We start from the raw sequence: 23,786 nt of genomic DNA, 5'->3' as shown, positions 1-23,786 counted from the left end.
AGCTGAAAATATCTAATTTAGTTAACTAAAACTACTGTACTGAGAAAGTCGGTAGGCCTTAAAAAGTAAAAAGTGCTGAGTTGGTCTTACAATTCTTATTTTCTCACAATTATGTTTGTATGTAATACCAGATGTTTGTTTTCAAATTTATGCGATTCTAGAGATCCTTCTTAATTGAGAAATAATTTAAAATCTGTCAGTATTTAAACATCTAAAGTAGATTTCCTGTAATTGGCACATTTTCATTTTATTAAATTTGACCAGTACTCAGTCTCTTCTACAAAATTTAAATTAATGTTTCTAGAGAAAAAAATGTTTGCAAAAATACAAAATTTATTCAAACAAGTTTTCATGGATCAGGTATGCAGAAATTAATGTTAACTACTACCTATTAAGTTGTCGTTAAAAAGTTTTCTTCATCTTTTTGTATTATTTTAATCGCAGACAGGATTAATGTCCGAGCAACGTAAAATTCAAAAGTATATATAAAATGTTTAAGAGAATAAAACGTTAACTAAATAAACACTGACAGAACTAAAATCGCAACAAACACATTTTACTTATGGTGAAAAGTCATGGAATCTTATAAAAAATATTAGATCTGTTAAATTAATAAAATAAAATATTCATATAATAAGCTGACACATTAACAAATAGTAGCCCTAATGTAAGCCATGCAACACATCAATGGCACCATGCACACTTACGTACATTTGTGATTGTTATCTCCTTATAATGATCTCTTCACTTCATACTTTGGTCATATAATAGTTCAACACAGTTCATGGCAATAAGAACTATATGTTTCCTGGGCTTGTAAATTTTGTTTGAGCACAAATTTTTGAGCAGTTTTATTAAATGATCAATCTGATTAATTGATTTCACAGTTGGGTTACTTTACTTAATTTTTGCTATTAAATTAATTAAAACTTTTATTTATTTAAATTACATTTACTGGGACAAAATGTAATTTAAACTAGAAGAAACTTATTTTTAGAAACGAGCAAAATCTACAAGCAATCCAGGAAAACATTCAATTGGTAAGATTAAATACAAATATATTAATCTAGTTTGGTCCTAAAATAAGCCTAAAGTCTTCATCTGACTGTCTTTTTGTTTCCTCCTAACACTAAAATGTCTTTTCATTATAAGTCAGTCAAAAAATGTCAACTACTAATAATTAAGAATACAAGTTGCAAAGTTTTAAATTATAAATAAAAGAAAAACTACTTAAAACAACAAGGAAATAGTTTCTTATTTTGGCAGTTCCCTCTATAGAAAGCTGAAATTTCAAGATTTGTATAATATACCTTGTTCAACTACGTTACTTAACTTTAGTGTTTTACAGAAAAATATTTAGATTGAATATAAATCTGAATTCATAGGATGTGTCATAAAGCAAAGTTAAAGAATTTGAATAGTAAAGTTAATACTTGTAGCAATATTGATTCAAGGGAATGGCTAAAGATGAAAATTCCAAAACAATAGTGATTTTTATTAAACGAACAAATAAAAACCATAAGTTACAAAATATACAAGCAGGGCCGGCTCATACAGGCAACCTAGGCCACCTGGGACTCAAAATTTTAGGGGTTACACACAACTGAGGATGTTTTAAATTTTGGAATTTTAAAACGTAAACAAAATAAAAAGTTTAGTACCCTAGCTTACAAGGTAATGGAAGGTGAAGGGTACTGCAAGTTGACTTAGAAAATAGGAAAGTACGCCCTAACACTAACACTACTCACTTTGACAAACTCGCTGTGAGTAGCAGAGTACAAAGTGGCAACCCTGTACTTCACCCCTTGGGGTGGTCATATCACCGTATTTCCTCAGAAATTACTGGACTTCAAAGGTAAAATTTTTGCTTAGGTAGATTTTTTGGCAAAAACTAAACATGTCCTCTATTAAAATATTTGTATAAAAATGCTTTATATAACGAACACTTTGTGTTCAAATAGTTTTATTTTAGAATGAAGTGTTAATAACTTTATTAAATAATGTGATGATTAACAAAGCTAAATCAATTCTCCCTTTACACTTAGTCTGTTAGTGTAAGTGTGTGGCCTTGTTTAAGCTTTAATAAAATGTGTTATTGCATTCTGAGGATATGAAAATGTACGGTGCCACCAGCTAAAGTGACTTGAGTGATCCAAACCAAATAGAGGACCAAAGGAACTGAACCGAGATAAGCTGGTTTTGTATCTGTATTGTTGAGGATGTAGCTGTGTAATTGGTTACAGTGGCAATTCAGCTTACACTATCAAACGTGTTTATAGCGTTTAATGTTTAATATAAATGAATTTTAAATGATTCCCTATATAAAATAAATAGGCCAAATTAACAAATTTCTTTGTTATAAAAACTATTAACTAATACCAAACACCTTAGAGCCGGCCTTCCATGTAAGTCTTTGACAGAAAAATGTAACAATTGCATAGTACCAAATAATAAAATAAAATAAAAATTAATACAGTAATCTGTTTCAAACGTAATAATTTAAATTACAAGTCAAAAAGGAGCTGCCACAAAGAGGTTTAGAAGAGAACAAAATAATAAATATGACTGAAAATGAGGTATTTGAAGAAGTGCTGGATCACTGTGTCGAAAATACTAAATTGTAGTTTTTAAATTTGTAGGTAATCATCTGATAATGATGTTTCTAAAGGGATTTAAAAATTAGATGACAGTAAAATTATGCTTTGCATATTCAGAAAATAGCATTTAATAAAGTTGTCTCAGTGCAATGGTATTGATTTATTTTTAAATGATATCTCTACATATATCTTAAAACAAAATAATTAGCTCATAGCAATATATAGAAAAAAACAACGTAAGTAATCAAATAATTTGTCTCATGACCCAGAAAAAATTTGTCTCATGACCCAAAAACGCTTACTTGATCAGAGCAAATTCCGACATGAACCAGCTAGCTATTGATCTTTATCAGACTGCAGAAATTCAAATCCGATTTTTCGAGAATCATTATAAGTTATACAGGTGTTTAAGATGTAAATTTTCTTTTTTAAGAAAAAAAATGTGCAAATGAAAAACAACCCCCTTTTTTACACTGTTATTTCACCAGTTAGTGAACTCATTAAAATAATTCAGAAAGGAGGGTTTGCCCCACACTATCGATAAAACGAACCATTGCTTTATAAACTCAGCGTATTCTTAAGCCAATAATAACAATATTCAGGATTCTTTCTTTGGGCCATAATGCTCACGTCGTGGTGTGTGAGTCAACATGAACGACATAATTTTAAAGTTTTATTACCTGATTAAATTTGTAGGCAAAATTCCAATTAACATTGGCACCATAAGGCTCACCCCCAGACATAACTTTAGTTAATTATTACTCTATTTTGGCAGCACTGTGGCAAGTCATTTAATAGTTTTATTTTAACATATTATTTATGGAAATGCATGTAGGTTTTAAAGTAAACTTTGCAGTATTGAGTATTTATTACTACGATCTCAGAGATCACCAACCTCACGTGTTTCGTCCATTTGGTACAATGTGACTCGAATTTGGTACATTCATTGTCATGATTCTTTATTTGTTAACTTTAATACCCAGTTATATTATGTTTTAGTGTTTCACTCCTGAAGAAGGGAGTAGATACCAGTTCTTGAAATGTGTTTATAGCTTTTCTCACTTATAACCTGGTAAATGTTCACAGCATCCAATTTTAAACAGTTCGGATCAAAACAGTTTTTTTTTAAATTGGTTAAAAATATTAAAATCTGGATTAGAAGCAGGAGTCAATAAAAGTGTATAAATACAAGTGTTTTTAATGTCACCAGAAATGTTAGATATGGTGTAAAGAAATCTGTTTCCTGTCTTTGTGTTTTGCATTAGTGTTCCAGCACTCCTTCAGTATACTGACTCAGAATACAAACAATAACATATATGATAATATCAGAAAACAATATTCTTCTAGCCAAACATAAGTATAATGCTATGAACAGAATAACAAAATGATAAAAATAACCAGGCTTAGTTAACCGATTCTCACTAGATTCTGTTTCAAGCAAAGTAACTACGATATGTCTACTAAATATCAATCTGAATTTAACTTATTTCTTAAAAATTGGCAGGAGGTACTTAGAGGTCCCTGGCAAGGAGAAGGTAAGTGGCTTCATCAAATACTTCATCAAACCTACTGAGAAGTAGAAAAGTTAAAAATTAAACTGTAAAAGATCAAGAATTGTATTTTGGTAGCAAAAGTCCCAATTTCTAGTATGACATCTTTTATTTCAAAATAGAATTTGTCTTCTGCTAACTGGCTGTATTAATTAAAAATTTATTTTAGTAACGTTACATTTAACCTAGTGATATTTTATGTTTTGACAGGTTACTATTCTATGTACTTCATTTTTTATGATGATTTTATTGTTATACTTTGTTCAGATCTGTAACAAAATCCATTAAAAAAAATTTAAATATGTGTATGGCTAGAATAATAATCATGCCTTTATACAAATTAAGAAGGTTATTTTGGAAAATCGTAAAAGTTTATAAAAAGCAATTCTTTCTAAAAATCGTTTGAAAAGAGCGACGAAACAAATGTTTATACTTAAAATAATTATTTAACGATTGCTGTTGTACACAAGTAGAAAGGTTTGTAAACCGTCGACTATAAGGTAACGATAACACCACGTACTAAATTCTTCAGTAAGGATTCTATACTTGTGAAGCCACTTGACCCCCTCATAGGGCCGTCACTAAACCTGTCACCAGTCCTAGCTATTCTAAACTGTCATTGTGGGGAATGTTCATGAGCCTCATGATCGGTTTGTGGGGGCCCTTCTCCGGCCCTCAGCGCGGCCTCCTGCCTGGCCTTATTCTTACGGTACCTTTCGGCAGCGACGGACTCCATCGTTCGCCTCATCAGCGGATACTGGTCCAGCACGGCGTTGAAGTGCTCCACCGACAGGGAGAACAGGTTGCAGTATGTCTCTGCGCGCACGGACGCCACTCTGCGTGCATTGGTCAGCAGGCAGATCTCGCCGAAGTAGGATCCGTCACTGAGACTCGTGGCCACTTCACCGTTGGCCATCACGATGTCCACAATCCCCTCTTGGATGAAGTACATCTTCGTCCCTATCGTGCCCTCCTTGATTATAATATCACCTGCAACATGATCAATGATAAGGCCAAAGTTATAAACAACAGGTGGGCTTATTTCAGTTAGTGAAAATCTGGACAATTTGGTAACAAATATGACATTTTGTGCAATTAGGAATGCTCCCAAGAAAAGATGGCTTGAAGGAAAGTTCGAAATGTTTAGAGCTTTAAACTCGGTTTATAACAAAAATATTGAATCTTTCTTTGGAATTTAATTTTTTGGTACCATAATGATATTTACAGTTATTAGTAAAATTATATTGAGTTACTTTTCCTTTTTTTCTAGTTGTTTTATACATTACATTAATATTTGCTTAAAATACTAAGAGGAGGTATAAAAGTCAAGCTTATTTTGAATCTGCACCTATCGATTTTAACCTTACTTATTACCATCTATCTAGCTGTGAAAAATCTACAAAGTGGGTAGTTTAGTCTTTTAGTCACCAGTCTTACAGTACCTACTAGGACTTGGCAATTATACTGTAATACAAAAATATATTATTTTTTTGAATTATTTTTTACTTGGTAAAACTAAATATACATTTATTTTAAATTCCTTAAAGCCATAATATTTAAATGTATATGGTAATTCAATTATATTCAATTTGAGTAAAACATATAAACTACAGAGGAACCTTGATAGCACAAACCTCAATAACATAAAATTCTCGATTGAACGAAAGTCTTTACCCTTGAATACCCAATAACACTCAATGTAAAAAATACCTCTATAACACAAAGTTTTGTAGTTGGTAATCTCTATGAAACTAAGGATTGGTCATTTGAAATTTCTCTTTTTTCTATAGCATGAAATCTATCTCTGTAAGATGAAATTCTTACACAGTAATATTGATAAACTAAAAAACAATGCTATACTATTCTATACTAAGTTTAAATTAATTTAATCAATTAAATTTTAACAAAGATTCTTCTTGTGTGATGTTTTACTGATCCTTGTGCCACAACCATCTAAAACATGCCACTGTCACTATTGTACAGATCAAGGTTGATAAAATATAGCACTTCGGGCTGTGGACAGGGAATTCAGTTTATGGGGAATCTGGAAGTTTCCTGGCCTGGATGGAGTATATGTGAAAAAGGAGCTTCGACTTTCTGCTCTTTCAGATAATAGACTTGTTGTTTTTTCTAGTGACTTGTGTGGTCACACTCTTATCAGGAGAAAATACATGTAAAAGAATTCTAGTGATCCTTCAGAATGAGTAAGATCTGTTAACTCCTGTTTGGGATGAGTAAACATTTAATATTTTTGTATGAAATCAAATAAATATTAGTAAACCAATCGAATATACTTTTCACACCAATCATAATTGATCTTGAAATAGGATTGTGCTAGTGTACAATATCAAGTGTGGATCTACACTTAAATGAGAAATTTTTACCAGGTTGGAAGACTTCGTAGCGAAGTTTGGTCACAACATCGGACACAAAATTGCCGTCTGCGTTGGCGAAGAATGGCACCGACGCAACCAGTGACCGACAGTTGTAATTGATCACATCCTGTAAAAAAAGTCATTTCACAACTCAACAAATTGATAAACAAGATACCGGAAAGTACCGCACTCAAATTTAATATTTCTTTATTGAATGTATTTCAATAATAGTGCGTTAAAAACACTGTTGACTTAATTAAATTCATATTGACTATAACAGATATTGTTATATCTACAAATTTATGTGGAAGCATGAATACACATACACATAACCATGAATGGAACTAATTAATATTACGTTGTGATCACGCTTACTCTTAAATTAAAGAAATACAGATGCTACATGTTACCTGATACCATAATGTATTTTAATTTATCATTTAAAAAGTGTAAAACAAATTTTAAATTGCCTGCATCTCTACTGAATGATCCTAAGCTTGATGTAGAAAGATGTCTGCCGCAATCAATGCATTTTGGCATTTATGGCATGTTGGCGCAAATGAGTTAACATCCTTGAAAATGCTCAAGGAATCCATCGTAAATAAATAGTTATTCACAAATATTAACTAGATTTCTGTTAGAGTGTAGTGTGATAATAACGCATCTAAACTTGTACATACATATTAACCCGTAGTCATAGAGATATTCTTTGTTTGAAGGTTATTTTTGGCGATGAAAGGATTGTGAAGGAAACATAGAGATATCTTTTTGTGAATATTTGTTTAAAATATACATTTCTCAACAAACTGGTTTTTGGTGAATTTCATGACAAAATAGTTCAGAACTAAAATGGTTTTAGTTGAATTCAAATGGTAGTTGATGCAAGTTTGAACTGAATTATAAGACGTTGTGCTTATATTTTATCTAGTGCCTTGCACCAAAACCAAAAGTAGTACATGCTTAAGCTATAAAACGGTTTATTTTTATTTTGAAGCATTTCACAACCAAATGCCAGAAGAAAAGTAGAATACAGTACCTATGTAGAATAAAATAATAAACATGGTGAATATGAATATAAAATATATGAATTCATATTAGTTTTATTTAAAATCTTGTGAAGCATAAAAATTCCATAATTAGTTAGTACTCAGTCAGCCGCTCAATCGCTTATATCTCGCATTATTGATAATGCTCAGATTGATAAATTTAAAGTAAAACTTATTTTTCAATTTTTAGTGTAAAGCGCTTTATTCACCCCATTCATATCAATGCACCCATTGGGCTTAACCGCTACCATTCCAAGAAATGAGTTACATAAATAGAAATACAACAAATTAAGCCGTGCTCTGATAACGTTACTCTTGTCCTGCTTCTGAGATATCCCTCGTGTAGTCCCGTAACATTGATGAGATGGGTCATATCTTTAAAGAGTTGGACAAAAAAAAAAAAAAAAACCACAATTTTGACAGGTGAAGAAATTGTTCCGATTGTAATGGAGGATGATGAAGGAAAAAGAATCTTTCTTCATCTGAGGAAAGAAGAAACTATGTGCTCACAGATGAAATACATAGAACAAAAAAGAGTTTCAAATAGTATCAACATGATATTTATTGAAAGTTATCACACAGAAATTAGACGCAATTATGATATTTTATAGTCTATGGTTATGTAATGGTGATTTTCATTTTAGTGAATCATTTTTCACTACCCAAACAAGCTTTGGTTTTGTTTGTTGTCGTTTAAGAGGGTGGAATAATTTTCAATGTGTCTTATCAGTGCTTTTATGCTGAAACATATTTTTTCTATAAGTTTTGTTTCAAAACATTAAAAAAATAATAAGTGAACCCTTTTGTTCTCTCATAAATACATCAAAACAAGTTGTTTAATAGTTTATTACAACTATACGCATATACTTGCTGACTTTACTAAATAGTCTTTTAATAGTCTTGAATAAAGGAACATTTTACAGTGGCATTGAATTAACACAGAACAAGATGAACACTCCTTGTAATCATCTAAATAACATCTGATAACTTATTCATGTGATCTTTGAAAAGAGAGAGAAACTGAAAGAATGAAGAAGAAAATTAATGAGTAATATATCTAAAAGAAAGCGAAAACTGTTTTGCTTTTAAGTTTGATTCACTGGAACTGAACCAGGATTAAATCATTAATGTAGTCATTCATTCAGGAAGTTGTGGCTCATGTTTTAATACTTAAGCTCAGGAAATTATAACTGCAGCATAAAAGAGACAAAACCTCATAATATAATTACAAATTACATCCCCTTTTAAAAATTGTAAGTTATGAAAACCCAGAGTCGCTCATAAAAATTAAGCATTAAACACTAAGATGCCCAACCAAAATTGCTAAAGCAGATACCACCAGTTTTGTTTCAACAAATATTGTCTCAATTTTAAAACTTTTCTTGTTCGCAATTTATGTTTGTCCTCATGCATCTTGCAGATTTCCAACTTTGATTCCAACTTCCCCTCGCAGGATGCCTTATCCCTCACAGCCTACCTCAAAGAACAACCTCGCAGAATTACTCGGCTCGGTACTGGGTAAGGGTAACGCTCTACTAAACAAGCATCTCAATTTACTATAACCTCTTCTGTCAAAAGTCCTAGTAAACCAGCTTGGTTCATACGGAGCAAAGTTTTCATCATCCAAATTTCCCTCTGACTGCTTTTTAATCTGAAATGTAAGAATGGCAAATCCTTAAGCCAATTTCAGTTCACGTAAATGTTTGAGGATATTTATTAAAATATTTGATCTTGTTAAATTATCCCTAAAACAAAAACTACTGGACTTTTGTAAAAACTGAACAAGTGAAAATAAAATTAATATTAAAATTCTCTGTATATTTCAACACACAATAGTAACTTAAGAGTTGCTATCTTATATAATTGAATAATCTAATAGACAAACTTATATTATGTTTTAATATGTGTTATAAATGTTTATTTAAGAGGCTGCAGTGTAAAAAAGTAGCAGAAAAAAGCTGATTTTACTTTTGTACTTACAGCATGAATTATGAATGAAAAATTTCTGGAAATGTACGACATTTAAAGTTATTTAAAAATCTTTATAAATAAGATTAATTTATGTGTTTGAATTCTAAAAAGGTTATTACCTTATTTAGTTATTACCTACCGAACAACTAGCGAAGTACCACATTGATTTTACTTATAAAGTATCAATATATAGATATATAATATAAGATGCCTTTATCTAGATGGAATTGAAGTTATTAAGTTCCATTAAATGAATCCACTACTAAAGAAATTAGCAAAACAAGAAAACATGTTGATGCAAAAACCTGTAGAAAACATGAAATGGAACATAGCTGAAACATAAACATTAAAAAGAAACACTTACATCATAACAATACTATTGGACTAACAAGTTGTTAGCATTGTAACGGACATTAAAAGTTGTTACTTTAACATAAAACTATAGTTTTAAACATCCTTACATCCTTTACAATAATATCAGAAAATGAAACACAAATGTACTAATTACATAAATGAATATAACAAATTACCCAATATATTTATCTTATATATATTGTTATGGCAGTTCAACTAAAATAATAATAATACTTGGTATACTAAATTTGGACAGTTTTAATATGGGTAAAACTGAATCTTGCACGATATAATTTTGATATTACACTTGTTTGCATAAAATGTACAAAAACCAAGAGCTATGTCCATAGTATATAAATACACAACCTATTGTCCTTGAAATCGATAGAGAAATCTCCATTATAATCAGCCACACTAGTTGTGGTTGAGGTTGAAATAGTAGGGTATCGAAGGTTTAAAAATATGAAACGATAATTTTCTCTCGAATCATATTTTTTCCAGCTCGACACACCTAAAACCAACTGTAAGACATGTAAATAAATGTTGGATCAGTGTCAGTACATAACATACAGATCCTGTAAGTGATCCTGTAGAGTGATTTCAATCACTCTATCTAGTTATCTGACAGTGACAACTATTATTTATGTGGAACGGTCGTCAAGCTAGAAAAAATATGATCTGAGAAAAATAATTATTGTACATATTTTTAATCCTTTCGATTTCTCCTATCGATACCTCCAACGAAACTAGTGCGGCTGAGAATCATTCTCGTTATTAGAAAAAATTTCTCTGTTTCAAGAAACACGAGGTTGTATGCTTAACCCTTATACACCCAGGTAATGAAGTGAGATTAACACGCTGGGGAGTAAATACTGTACGTACTGATATGTGCACTGGTTACGAGTTAATACAATGCAAACTGGCTCTCAGATACTATACTAAAAGAGAATTGATGTATTTTCATTTAGAATCATGCTCCACGTTTAATTTCTATTGGGTGGCTCATTCCAAAATCTTTAATTCTTCACCACAAAAGATTCTTAGCAGTATCTAACCGGCATGTTAAAACTTTTTAGTGGATCGAGTTACAGTGTGTATCACAGAAAAGGTAGAATACAGAACACTTAAAGTAAGAATGTTGATGGCACAAACTGACGACGGGAGCTAAGATCGATTGATTATAGGTGGGATATTACTCATCACAAGTAAATCTTGTTATTGGTCCTAGTTATTAATCTCAGTGAGAAATCTGAGTTTAGATTGTCTATGCTGTGAGTAGTAAGCATAAATTTAAGATATTCAGATGTTAATGAGTAATATACGGTTATAAAATACAATTCCTTATAGCTTTCTTTCCCTTACCACTTCTAGATTCCTGCATTTCTTAATCATATTGCTGAAAGCTTGGGTAATCTTTTACGGTTGCAGCATTTTTAATGGACTCTTTTTGTCTAGAGATTCTGTTACGCTTGGAAATATGAGTTACTTTTTCAAATATTATTAAATTTATAACAGTGGTGAAAATTAAGCCATTTTGTATAATGATAGCTAATATTAATGTAGCTATGTCTTTAAGAAAATAGTTGTGTTGAACATATATGAAATCCAACAAGAGAAAGTAGTAACTAATATAATCAGAAATAAATAAAAAGTTAATGAAAAAGAAATGGTGAATGAATCCTTAAAATATTTTACTTATACTATCCACTAACTGGTAAAAAATAAAATGGTTATTGTCAAAGTAAATTAAAGTTGGAATAACAATACTTATATAATAACACAAAAGTTTCTTATAAATCGATTCCCTGTTATAGTATAAAAAAAACTATGGCATGAACTAAGCTATAGAAATGTTCACTTGCCTCTCTTAGTTTTTCCGAGAGCTCGCCCAGGATGGCCTCCTCGTCGAAGAACTTGCCCTGGTACCTGTGCTCGAAGTATTCTGTTATCCTCTGCCGCATTTCTCTCGGCAGTTTTCTGTACGCCATGTACTCCTCCACTTGTTTCACCTGGCAAAGTATCAACCGAAATTATAGTAATGTAACATACAAAGCTTATACAAATGTTAAACATTATTAGCACTTTTCTGACAAGAAGTTGAAAGTTCGGAAATATTGAAATGATTTGGTGGTAATTCTAAAACACATTGATAGTTGTATAATTATTATTGCACACATGTTTGTACCAAATATTAAAATTAATACAATATATTATAAATGTTGAGCAAACAAACTTATAACTTAAAACAGAAGCTTTAGCTTCAAGTCTAGAAAACTATGTAATAATCTTATGTCTGTTTGTATATAAACTGTACTGAGCAACTTGAATAACTTTAGGAACTTGAATTAATAAGGCTAATCATTTATCGAGAGCAGTTTTAAAGAAAAATATTAAAGACAGTTTGTATGCTTTACTTGATGTAGAATAGAACAGAATAGATTTGATTGTGTTGACAATATACTTTACATTGCAACAGTCAATATTAATACCACTTTGTGACAGTGCTTGATTTAGGCTACAGTTGTAATGTTTTCACTCAGTTATACATGAGTAAAAAAAACTCTTTATAATTCATAAATTTCCACTTGAGTGAAATCTGGACCATTCCTCCTGGCCTTGGAGCTTTCTTCCCACATAGTGGCAAAACTGAGGAAGTGACAAAGGAGATAAAATCCCCCAAAAGCCTTAAAAATTAAAAAAGAAATACACATATAACAAATCCAACTTGTTTGAAATACAGCAGTTCAATGTTTTACTTTATATGAGAGGCTTTTATTTAAATTTAGATTGAGTATTCAATCACATTAATTTCACTCCTTCCCAAAGCCAAATTTCAGATACATCACTGGCCCTTACTTCCTAAACTATGTTGCTGTATCCTTCACCAATAGGGATAGATAAAGACCAAAACTATAAAGACAAATCTTAAAACAAATACAATTTCTGTCTTTTATATCAAGAACTCAGTGATAATAAACCAACGATTTTTAAATCTTTAATAATGAAGAAATAAAAGCTTTTTTCATCATATTACTTGTAATCTGTTTGAATGATTTGCATCTTGTAAGCAACTAAACGTCAATTAACCACTATTTTTTTTATCCATCACATAATGAATAGACGCAAACACTGAAATTGTATATATTTAACAACAGGTTTTTATTTTATTACTGACTAGCTGTTTCCTGCGGCTTCGCACGCTTTTCGTAAGCGTTACCCGTGTATGTGCACTTCTTGCTCAAGTAAATTATATTTCCAACGCCAATGTAGAGTTTGCTTTGTTGCCACGATCAAGAAAATCTGTATATGTTTATAGCCATTGTACACATACATGTGTTTTATTATAAAGTGGTCTAACACTCAAACTTTAAGTTCAGCCAGAAATTTATCTTCAAGACAAATATACATCATAACTTAGCGCCTTCAAATAGTGTTTGGCTATTAAATATTCGTAACTGTCTCGTAATTGCAGTTTATAATGTGCAGGCACTTTGAAAACTATTATCTTTGGCAATGCCACCTGGAGGCGAGTTACATCAATAGACATAGCATAGAAACCTTCTTCGTGGAAAAATACATATACATATATACAAATTTTCGTAATGATCAGTCAAATAGTTTACGATTCCATAAAGGACAAACACACAAACATTCATTTCTATATATATATAGAAGAATGTCAATAATTTTGTTTTTTTAATCGAATGAAATCTCCAAAGGAGTTTTATTAGCCAACCTGCAAAGACACAATTATTTATTGGAGTAACCATCCAGTGTAGAACTGAAGAACTACACATTAATTACTGTTCAAACCATCTATCATTGTTGATTGAGTCAGTTATCCTAATGATATCTGCTATACTGCGTTGTTGTTTGACCCAATAATCCTATGATATCTGCTATACTGTATTGTTGTTTCACCCAATAATCCTCATTACAACTGCCACTGAATTGTAGCTTGACCCAATTATCCTAATGATATTTGTTATATTGCATTGTTCATTGACCCAATAAACCTTTGATATCTGCTATACTGTATTGTTGTTTGACCCAATAATCCTAATTACAACTGCCACTGAATTGTAGCTTGACCCAATTATCCTAATTATACTATACTGCATTGTTCATTGACCCAATAATCCTATGATATCTGCTATACTGTATCGTTGTTTGACCCAATAATCCTAATTACAACTGCCACTGAATTGTAGCTTGACCCAATTATCCTAATGATATCTACTATACTGCATTGTTCATTGACCCAATAAACCTTTGATATCTACTATACTGCATTATTGCTTGAGCAAGTTATCTTAATGACAAATGCCACTGTATTGTTGCTTGACCCAGTTACCCCAATGATAACTGCTACATCCACTACATCTAGCCACGATGCCACTAAATACCTGTTACAGTGAAAAATGCCTTTATTGAAGAGGTAGAGTTAGGGCTTTCAAGCCCTCTCTACCTCTCAACCTCTACAATGACCTAGCTGTAAATATGTTCTGTCAGTGGTTCTGAACATATAATTAATCCTTCCTTAATTCGAGCTTGGCATGGATAGTTTATGAAATATGATTCAGCTGTCTATAGAAAGCAATGTTAGGCACCAGACGGTATTGTGAGGTAGACATTAAACAATCGTGTATTGTTTGCTAAATGATGTTGTCATAACTCTAAGGGTTTTAAGTCCCTAGCAGCATTTTATGGGCAATAACAATTATATTTGCAACTTCCAGTATTTTCAACATCTTTAGTTTAAGGAAAACTGGAAAAATGTACATATTGTGGCTGTATATTATTTTATTTTATCAATTCATCTTGTAGTTCATAATATATTCCTACTCTGACAGAGGGTAGGAAGTAAATTTTTTTGATGTTGTAAAAATAATATTCGTGGAGTGAAGTGTATACATTTTTTACTGTTAGCAAGAGTAATTAATACATAATAAAAGTTCAATACATAAATTTGGTACAAAAAATTAAAACGTTTAAGCAATTTAATTCCCACATTTGCTACAAGGAAAGAGGTAAAAAGAATGTGTGCAATTTGTCGTCACAAATTACAATATTCACTCAGAAACCCGAATTATAATTTTGCAATTTCATTGTTAGTGTTTTAGTTTTAAATGCAAGAACGCTTACAAATATGTAAGATATTACAAAAACTCTTCTTAAAACCCAAAGTCACCAAAAAATTTTAGTCTTGACAGGCAGGCCCGTGCGCATGGGGGGGGGGTTTTGGGGGTTCAAACCCCCCCCTTGAAGATTGGGATATATCATATTGTTTCCATATATCAGTTTAATTGTGCTCTATTGCGCCGTCAGTTTACGCGCATGCACGCGCAAATATTTCCAATCGTTTGATTGCACGCGCTTTCCGCCTGATTTGTGTTATATACTGTTTAAAAATTTAAATAAAAAAATTCTATACTTTTTATTTCATAAAATAAGTATAGAACCCCCCCCCCTAAATAAAATTCTGCGCACGGCCCTGTAATGACAGGTGAAAAAAGTCACAATCAAACATAGCAACACAAAGAAGATTAGATAATTTTACCTTTAGTTTCAAAGTGAAAAACTCCAAAACCGGTACCTTATTATTTATACAAAAGCACAGGTTAGTGAACATTGACTTAAAATTCATTTAAGAGCTAATTCAAACCAAATTTTAAACTATGCTCAATAACAAATGATAAAAAATATCAGTAAACACAGTTTATAAAAACTGGCTACACACCAGTGCCTCCTTTAGTTTTTGCCTATAAGTACAATGTAAAACCATAAACAATTTTTCTTCCTTCCGTTTGTTTGCTCACAAATTTTTGCAAAATGTTTAATTTTCAAGGTATAGCTTATGTGCATTATTTTAACTTTCTCTGTATTATTGCTAGCAGATCAAACAAAATGTATCACACGTGTATAAAGATCCTAAAGATATCTTAAAATCCTAAAGATATCCTAAAATCCTAAAGACATCCTGAAATCCTAAAGATATTCTAAAATCCTAAAGACCATTCATAAGAAACATAAAATACGACAATCAAACATATGGGAGAAAAATTGCTTGTGGTTTAACATTATTCTTATGTAACAAAATTTAGGGTCGTTTCAGCTAAATAATGAAGCGAAAAATATAAAAGTAATAACATTCCAAACCAAATTAGAGGTGTCTTTGAAAAACATTTAAGTATTAGTCAGCACATAGCTTTTATCAAAACTCATTAATATTTGTCAATCCACACAGAAAAAAACTTACCCCATAATATTCTGTTCAGATGCCTTTTCCATTCATAATTTTTTTTATTATTTATGAAATTTGACATACAAAAAACTGTACATTCTATTTTTTATATTAAAAACTCTTTGTAGTGTATGCATCAGTAAACTACTAATTCATCCGTGACTTGATAGTCATCAATAGCAATACAAAGTAAAGAATTGTCATAAATCTGAACTTTGAAAAATTATTAAATAAAAGTTTGCTGATAAAAGATTTTGTTGCAATGAAAATTTTTTCAAGGAACCGAATAGATAGTAAAATGAACATAACATCAACAGTCAATCTCAACAAGGTAACAAGAACTTGTATCAAACGACCAAATTTCCTTCAGAAATCCAAATTTTTTGTTTCATCTTCATAATGAGTTTCTGAAAAAAGAAAAGAAAATAGATTGTCTTTGTGTAGTACATATACTAGTGACTCATTATTCTGCTCAGGTTATGCTTACAGATATTAAACATACTCATGTATTTAAGAAATCAAAAAGATGTTCATCAAATATTGGAACTAATCACTGTTCAGATCAAATACTTTTAATAATCAAATCATCGGATTCACCCTGAAAATTCTGACTGATACAATTTTAACCTTTGAGTAAACATAAGAAGAGTGTTAAGTGAGTCACCCGCTACATTAGGCTCTGGCAGTATATATTGTCAAAAACTAAGCAAGGAAACCAACTGAGTCCAATATAAGAAAATTAATTGTATATTCTTCTCCTGAATACTCTGGATGAATATTAAATTCAAGTGAGATCTTTGAAATTCTAGTTTACCTAAACTGTTTACAATATTTTTTCAATGTTTCTGGATAAAAACATTAGTTTTATACCTTTTTAAAAACTAAAACTACAAATTAATTTATCATGCTTTATTTATGCAATAAATAATTTTTTATTAAATCTAAAACACTGTTTGTAATAGAAAGATGAGTTCAAATACATAGTTAATGTTAATAAATCTTAAAACAAATCAATTATTAGTGTAAAATAATATTCAAATAAAAGTTTACAAAACATATATTTTTATCATCAAGTAGTTACATTAAAAACAAGAATCATGTATATCAGCATTTATATTATTTTTCAAAACCTTCCCTCTTTTCCTTTATAACTTCCCTCAACCCAATCTACGGCACTGACCAGAAGCTGTTAAAGTCTTAAAACCTTAATTTATTCCAAAACTATAACCTAATATTGTGTTATTAAGTTTAATTAATCAAGAAACAAACTTAGAATAAATATAAATAAGTATTTTTATATTATTTGGGTTTCCTTTACCATTCATAAGATCAAAATCATGATATTTAAAATGGCAAATTAACATTTATGCCACCAGAAATTATTCATCACTTCCATATTTTAATTTTAATTTCATGAACTAATTTCACTATATTAGATCAAGTACTGTTCATCCAACATTCTATTTTAGATTGCTGTTACATTATCTTAACCATAAACCGATGCATGAAAGCAAATATGTCTCAAACCTGATATCTGAGACAACTGAATATGACCTCTAGTGCTGTACCAATCCTCCTTCCAATTCAAAGTGTAATATATGTACCTTAAAATGATAAAATAATAATACTAATAAACCTATATTGTATGTTCTTATTACATTTAATCGAATGTCAATTTCAATTACTAAAGACTTCCACGTGAAGTACTTTATCCATACCTGTAAGTACAGTCAAACACCTTTTTGAAAATACGCCTAAAATGCGTTCATGGTGTCAATACAGATATATCAATACACTGAGAGTAGAGTGGTGAAGTATCCGAGACTCACCCGTTCACGGTATTGTCTGCGTGAGGAGTCAAGTGACTGGATGAGGTTGGTGGCGTGACCGAGGAAGAGAGCGTAGCACGTTGCTCCGCTGATCATGGAGAGCATCGTGAGCCACATGTCTGTGAGCGACTGAGGAGGGAACCTCCCGTAACCTATACACAGCATGTGTGACATCGCCTTGAACAGTGCCCACGAGTACTGCTCCAGCCAGAACGCTTCCTGGAACATTAAGCATTTGGATTGTAAAGTAAAGATGTCTTATTTTACCAGCCGAAGTTAGGGCTAAGAAGCCCTCTCTAACACTTAACCTGGGCACCTAAGGCTTAAAGGTGACTTCCGAAACCACCAATGGCCGGGCAGGCGAGCTGCTTGCAAGGACAGGATCGCTCAGCGGTCACCCCTTCAAGTAGCAGCTACGCTCGACGTTGCTTGATCTGGTTATCTTGCGATAACTGTCGTACCTGCTACACTCCACCATTGGCGATTGTTAAACGATAGAGTAAATCTTGATTTGCTGTCTCGACTTCATTTTGAATATTGCATGTAGACGTAAATGAGGTGAAAACCTTTAATTAAACAATTAGTTTTAAATTTCATTAACAATAGAAAAAACTTGATATGTAGGAAAGTGTTTAATTTAATTTGTATTTTACAGTTACCTTTCTTGGATAAAACCCTGGTTTTATCAGGAATGTAAGACTTTTTATAGAGGGTAATCTGATGCTATAGCCAGGGACTGCACTACACCACGTTAGTGTAACTGTGATGATTATCTGTTAGCGTATTAAAATTTCATTCCTAAACCAGGTTTGAATCAGGACCTCCGAAGTCATAAGCTGTGACACTAATCGCTCCTTTGAAGGATGGCCAGGAAGCCTGATTACTTCAATGTTCGTGAAAGGCTGCAACACAATATCCCAATATCCGACTCAATACATTGTACCGTTTGGATTAATGATCTCTTTTCCTAACAGCAATTTTTGATGTATTACTACAGCGGTTGTATCATTCACTAATATCTTACATTAACTGAGGATATCAAGACTGCTGGGGATTAGTACTACTATTAAGGTAAAAACTCGTCAATTATAAAACAAAAATTATCTAATGATCTTACAATATAATTGGTTAAATCAACATATAGTAAGTATGTGGTATCAATCCCTTTAATTTTCTGGGGATAGTGTAATTGTTGTATGGCCAGTTATACTAATCTGCTACATCAAGTTCTTCTTTGAGAGGAATAATTACACTCTAGAATTATACATTAATTAAGGATTGTATTGGCGAGTAAATGACATGAATGGATAATAAGACTAAGAACAGTATCATCTTGTCTGTGATTATGCTGCATTATGTGCCAGCAATAACGTGTTATGTCATGATTTTTTGTATGTGCTTCTCATAACATGGTGCTGGGTCCAGATGTTTATATTTTTCTTGCTTAACCTAATGTTTTAGGATTTCACATCTGAAGAAGAGGGTAGATATCAGTCCTCGAAATGTTGTGCTTTTTATTGTTACACCTAATGATACTTTGGTATTATCCAGAGGCCACTCACTATCTTTCGAAGAATTTTTCTTACTGGGGCCCTAAAAAACTACATTATTAGAAAAAACAGACTTTATTTGACTTACTATGAAAATGAAATGTTATTATGATGGTTGATTCTTGTTTTTCTGTTTTCCAAAAGGAAGCAATGTTGGTGAGAAGGAGGCCACTCTGTCCCTATCTTTCTTTGTTGTACGCTATATAAGTAGGAAAATACATATGTACGTATTATGAACATAAAAAGTTAACAAGCGCATATGTGATCTGAGCTTGAACTTGGGTTCTACTTAAGGGATGTTTTTCTTTTTCCGCCAGAAGTGCGGGATGGCACTGAAAGCACCAAAGAAGCCCGCACTGATGGCCAGGGATATTTACAATCAGTACATTCCCGTCCTCAGATCAAGTGCCAGAATGTCCAATGTGATCGCCAATCCGCACTTTTGACAAATAAAGAAACTACCCAATTTACAATCCCTCAAAATAGTACCCAATTTCAAGCTCAAAGACAGGTTATCATTAACTGTGGTACTACTTGTAACATGTTTATGATAACGTAATCTAAACTTACTTATACTGCATAGTAACAAGTACTAGATAGGGACAGAGTAGCCTTCTTCTCGACAACATCGTTTCCTTTTACGTGGCAGAAAACGAGAACCGAACATCATAATGACATGTAATTTTCATAATAGTTATTACAAATGTAAGCTTGAAAAGTGTTTAATATAGTTTTTTTTTTTATTTATACAATGTGGATTCGAAGAATCCATCGTCAGGTACTTGTAGGCTAAGGTTAAAAAACCTAAAGTTTTGGAAATAAACAATTACAAAAGTGTTCAAATGTGTATTCTTGTTACTTTCACAGTAAGTCAAATAAAGTCTGTTCTTTTTGATTAAAGCAGTTTTCTTTAGGTCCCCTGTAAGAAAAACTCCTCCAAAAATAGTGGCCTCCGGATACAAAGTACCCACTTAATGATTACAAATATCCAAATCCTGTAGAATGTGGAATCCTGCTATGCTCAAGTCACCCATCTTTAATAATGAACCTTAAACTAAGAAGTAAATGACATGATCATTATTGATAAGAAACTGAAGTCTGATCAGCAAAAGGTTGATCTGCATACTTTCCTTCAATGTGTTCAACAATAAAAAGAATGTTTGAAACTGCTGAATAGGAATAAAAGAAGAGCAGAATTTTTAACATTCTTCTTTTGAAGAGCAGAGTATTTCTAGATCAAGACCAGTAGATATCTTTGCATAGAATTGACATATTGTACAGAAATATCTGGTTTTCAAATGTGTAGTATTTGTGAAGTCCACGAATCATTTGCAATTCATATCAGAGTTCAGTTCCAAAAGTAACTGGCTGATTGAAGAAATGTTTTCATTATCAAGCTCAAGATCGACATGGAATAGAAGATGTTGTATTAAGCTAAAGTGATGTTGAAAAAATTGTACTTACTTTCTTGCCATATTTTACATTTTAAACCATTTCTTTAGATCTTTCATGTTATTGTTTTTTTCCTGGTAATGCTTTGTAGTTTAGAAAATGTTTTGTGTTTAATACTAGATCTACAGACTTTATCTACATTTCAGTGATGTCTCGAGTATATTTTTGGATTAGAATAAGGGATCGACAATATGGTATGCTCTATTCACTACATCGAGAACACACCAACCAATACTATTCACTTTTTATGTTTGTGAGCCCTTAGGATAGCAAGGCTATCTTTATCAGACAAATCACAAAAGTAAATACAAAAAGTAACGGCTTCACAAAAATAAAAAGTTATTAGTATTGGTTGGTGTGTTCTCAATGTAGTGAATAAATTAAGAATGGCCAATACAAGCTCCATCTTCAATAGTTCAATATGGTATACTGTTTACTTAAAACTGCACGAATAAATTTTTATAACAATGATTAGTTAAATATTGTTCTGTTATTGATTTTATTTGATAAATTACAATAGTTTGAGGCTTTAAGTAAATTTAACCTGCACTTTAAATAGACTTATACTTATAAAACTGGCAACCTAATAATTTGGAACAATGTTTTCAGGATTGCTCTACTTGTAAATAGAAGACATGAACAGTGCAAAGATTTTCCCCAATGAGATCTGTAGGCTGAAAATGAGAAAAGAAAATGATTGTTTTCAAAGCCTCACTTAATTATAACTCACCAGAAGTATAAATAAACAACCTAGTGCAGTAAAAACATTAAATATTACAATACCTGCAATTCGTTGATGGCGACCCATGAATTGGAGGGGAACCCTTGTAACATGGGCACCAAGAACTGCAGACATCCGGACCAGTGGCCGATCAGAAGCATCATGCAGATCAGGTTAAAAATCCGCATGAAAACACTGGCCATGTTGAGGAACTGAAACATATAACTGGTCATAAGCGCAGAACGGCACAGAGAGAGCCGAAAGTCAGACACCGCCTGCTCCCCCTGGCGTCGCCACCTGCAACTGACATGGCTATCGGCATTGGTTGGCTTGTGCGGCTGTTTTGGTTTTGTGAGGCGCAGTTGCTGCGTTGTTATATTGCATGTATTACCTCGCTAGTCTATATACCATGCGCTCACAGCATTCATTGACCATGTCAAGCAGAATTTTAAAAGTCAGCTAAGTTAACGAAAGTACTTTAGAATAAGAAGAATTTTAAAAAGACATGCTTAAAGTTGAAAAATCGCCTAAGGAAGAAATTCTTATGCAGGATCTAAGAATATCACGGATGGCTACTCGACGTTTTCCATGCTCTTGCTTGAGTGGTGATTGAAGTTTGCTAGTGACCTTTACTGTTTTTGGGTGGGTTACTTATTTGGAAATTGGACAATGTTCTGTGAATGTCTGAACTCAATTATCTTAGAATGTATTACTGTGATTAAATGATCAGTCAAACTGTTTCCACCTTGTGATGAACTGTAAAGTTATTAAAACACAAGAGGTTTTTTGTTTTGTATGAGTCTGGTGAAATGGATATGACATTATAATATGCCTTGGGAGCAGTAGAAAACTAATACAACACATGCAGTTCCGCCAACTTTTCAAACAAACCTTATCACTTGCGAAAAAATATATATATAAAATAACACATTATGTACCTTTTTCAAAGAGTATAACAAACACTTGTACACCATTAAAAAACCCCTCTTAACCCACATTGTATAAGAGTATACATAGAACAGGCTACCTCAGTAGTGGTTTGTGTAATTAATACGAGTAAAACCTAAAAGAATGTTGAGATCTATGATTTCTACCTTTTAAATTGCATATAACACCAGATGCCTGTTAAACGGTAATTTCTTTTGTATCATATTATGCTTCTCTGACTCATTATATTTTATTTCCAGCTCAAAAATGGTGTATTGTTATAAAATTGAAATATTAATTAATTGACTGGAACAAGTAAAATTAAACTCTAGTAAAAACATAGAACACATTTAAAAAATGATGATGAAGTGTTATTTAGTAAATGCTTAATTAAAAGCAACATACTATAGTAAAAGTTTGTATTTTATTGTTAAAATAATTTAAAAGTGAAGCTGAAAAGAACTCCATTCTATATTTTTCATATATTATTGATATTTTCCCATTATATCACACGTATATAAAATGCTTAAAAGTGAAAATTTTCAGTTACAAAATAAATTTGACATAAACCAGCCTGTGTGACAAAAAACAATAACTTTTACCAAATCAATAGTAAGCTGCTCAAATCATAAGAGAAACGACAATTTTTTACCTATTGCATTAAAGGCAGATCCAATGCATATTTACAGAGTTGAGCAAAAAGCAAAGCGAAGCAGAGGTGAGCCCAGGCAAGCAAAAGGAACATACCCATGTCCTTCAGATCAGATGAGAGGTGCAAATCTGGAACTTCGCCAGGAAAAGTGCTCTACCAACTATTGAAAACCAAATGTACCACTGCATTTCCATCCCATTACTGCTTTCAGACCATGAACAGAAAATTTGTGGTTATTTTTATCATCTATAAGAAATTAATGCGAGTTGTGTTATAATCATCAACCAGTTAAGGATGAAATTATGTTACCAATGTGTTTACGTTACCAGAAGTATAATAATGTGAGTGAAGTTCAGCTACTGGTCAAGCTCTTAGGGGGAGAGGTCATTTGTGGAGAAACGGTATTTAAATTCCCAGACCTTTAAAAGCATAGAGATGAAAAGTCAGCTCTTAAACCATACAATGTAATTGTGAATAACATTTCTTTCGCTATATATATTTCTTTTAGTTCATTTCTT

At 31.9% G+C, this 23,786-nt stretch overlaps 1 protein-coding gene across 2 annotated transcripts in view; it reads right to left on the bottom strand.

The window, feature by feature from the left end:
• The window catches only part of LOC124355319 (potassium/sodium hyperpolarization-activated cyclic nucleotide-gated channel 2), a 108,522-nt gene that overhangs the window by 8,356 nt on the left and 76,380 nt on the right, over window positions 1-23,786 (bottom strand). For both annotated transcript variants that reach the window (XM_046806416.1, XM_046806417.1), the window contains 5 exons: window positions 21,752-21,901; window positions 17,967-18,185; window positions 11,756-11,902; window positions 6,532-6,649; window positions 4,861-5,137 (listed from right to left, as the gene is read on the bottom strand). In XM_046806416.1, coding sequence (XP_046662372.1) covers window positions 4,861-5,137; window positions 6,532-6,649; window positions 11,756-11,902; window positions 17,967-18,185; window positions 21,752-21,901 — 911 coding nt within the window. The remainder of the gene's footprint in view (window positions 1-4,860; window positions 5,138-6,531; window positions 6,650-11,755; window positions 11,903-17,966; window positions 18,186-21,751; window positions 21,902-23,786) is intronic.

This window comes from Homalodisca vitripennis, chromosome 2 (genome assembly GCF_021130785.1).
Source record: "Homalodisca vitripennis isolate AUS2020 chromosome 2, UT_GWSS_2.1, whole genome shotgun sequence".
NCBI lineage: Eukaryota > Metazoa > Arthropoda > Insecta > Hemiptera > Cicadellidae > Homalodisca > Homalodisca vitripennis.
Note: the sequence above shows the minus strand (reverse complement) of the source record. Positions and strands in the feature narration are given on the sequence as shown.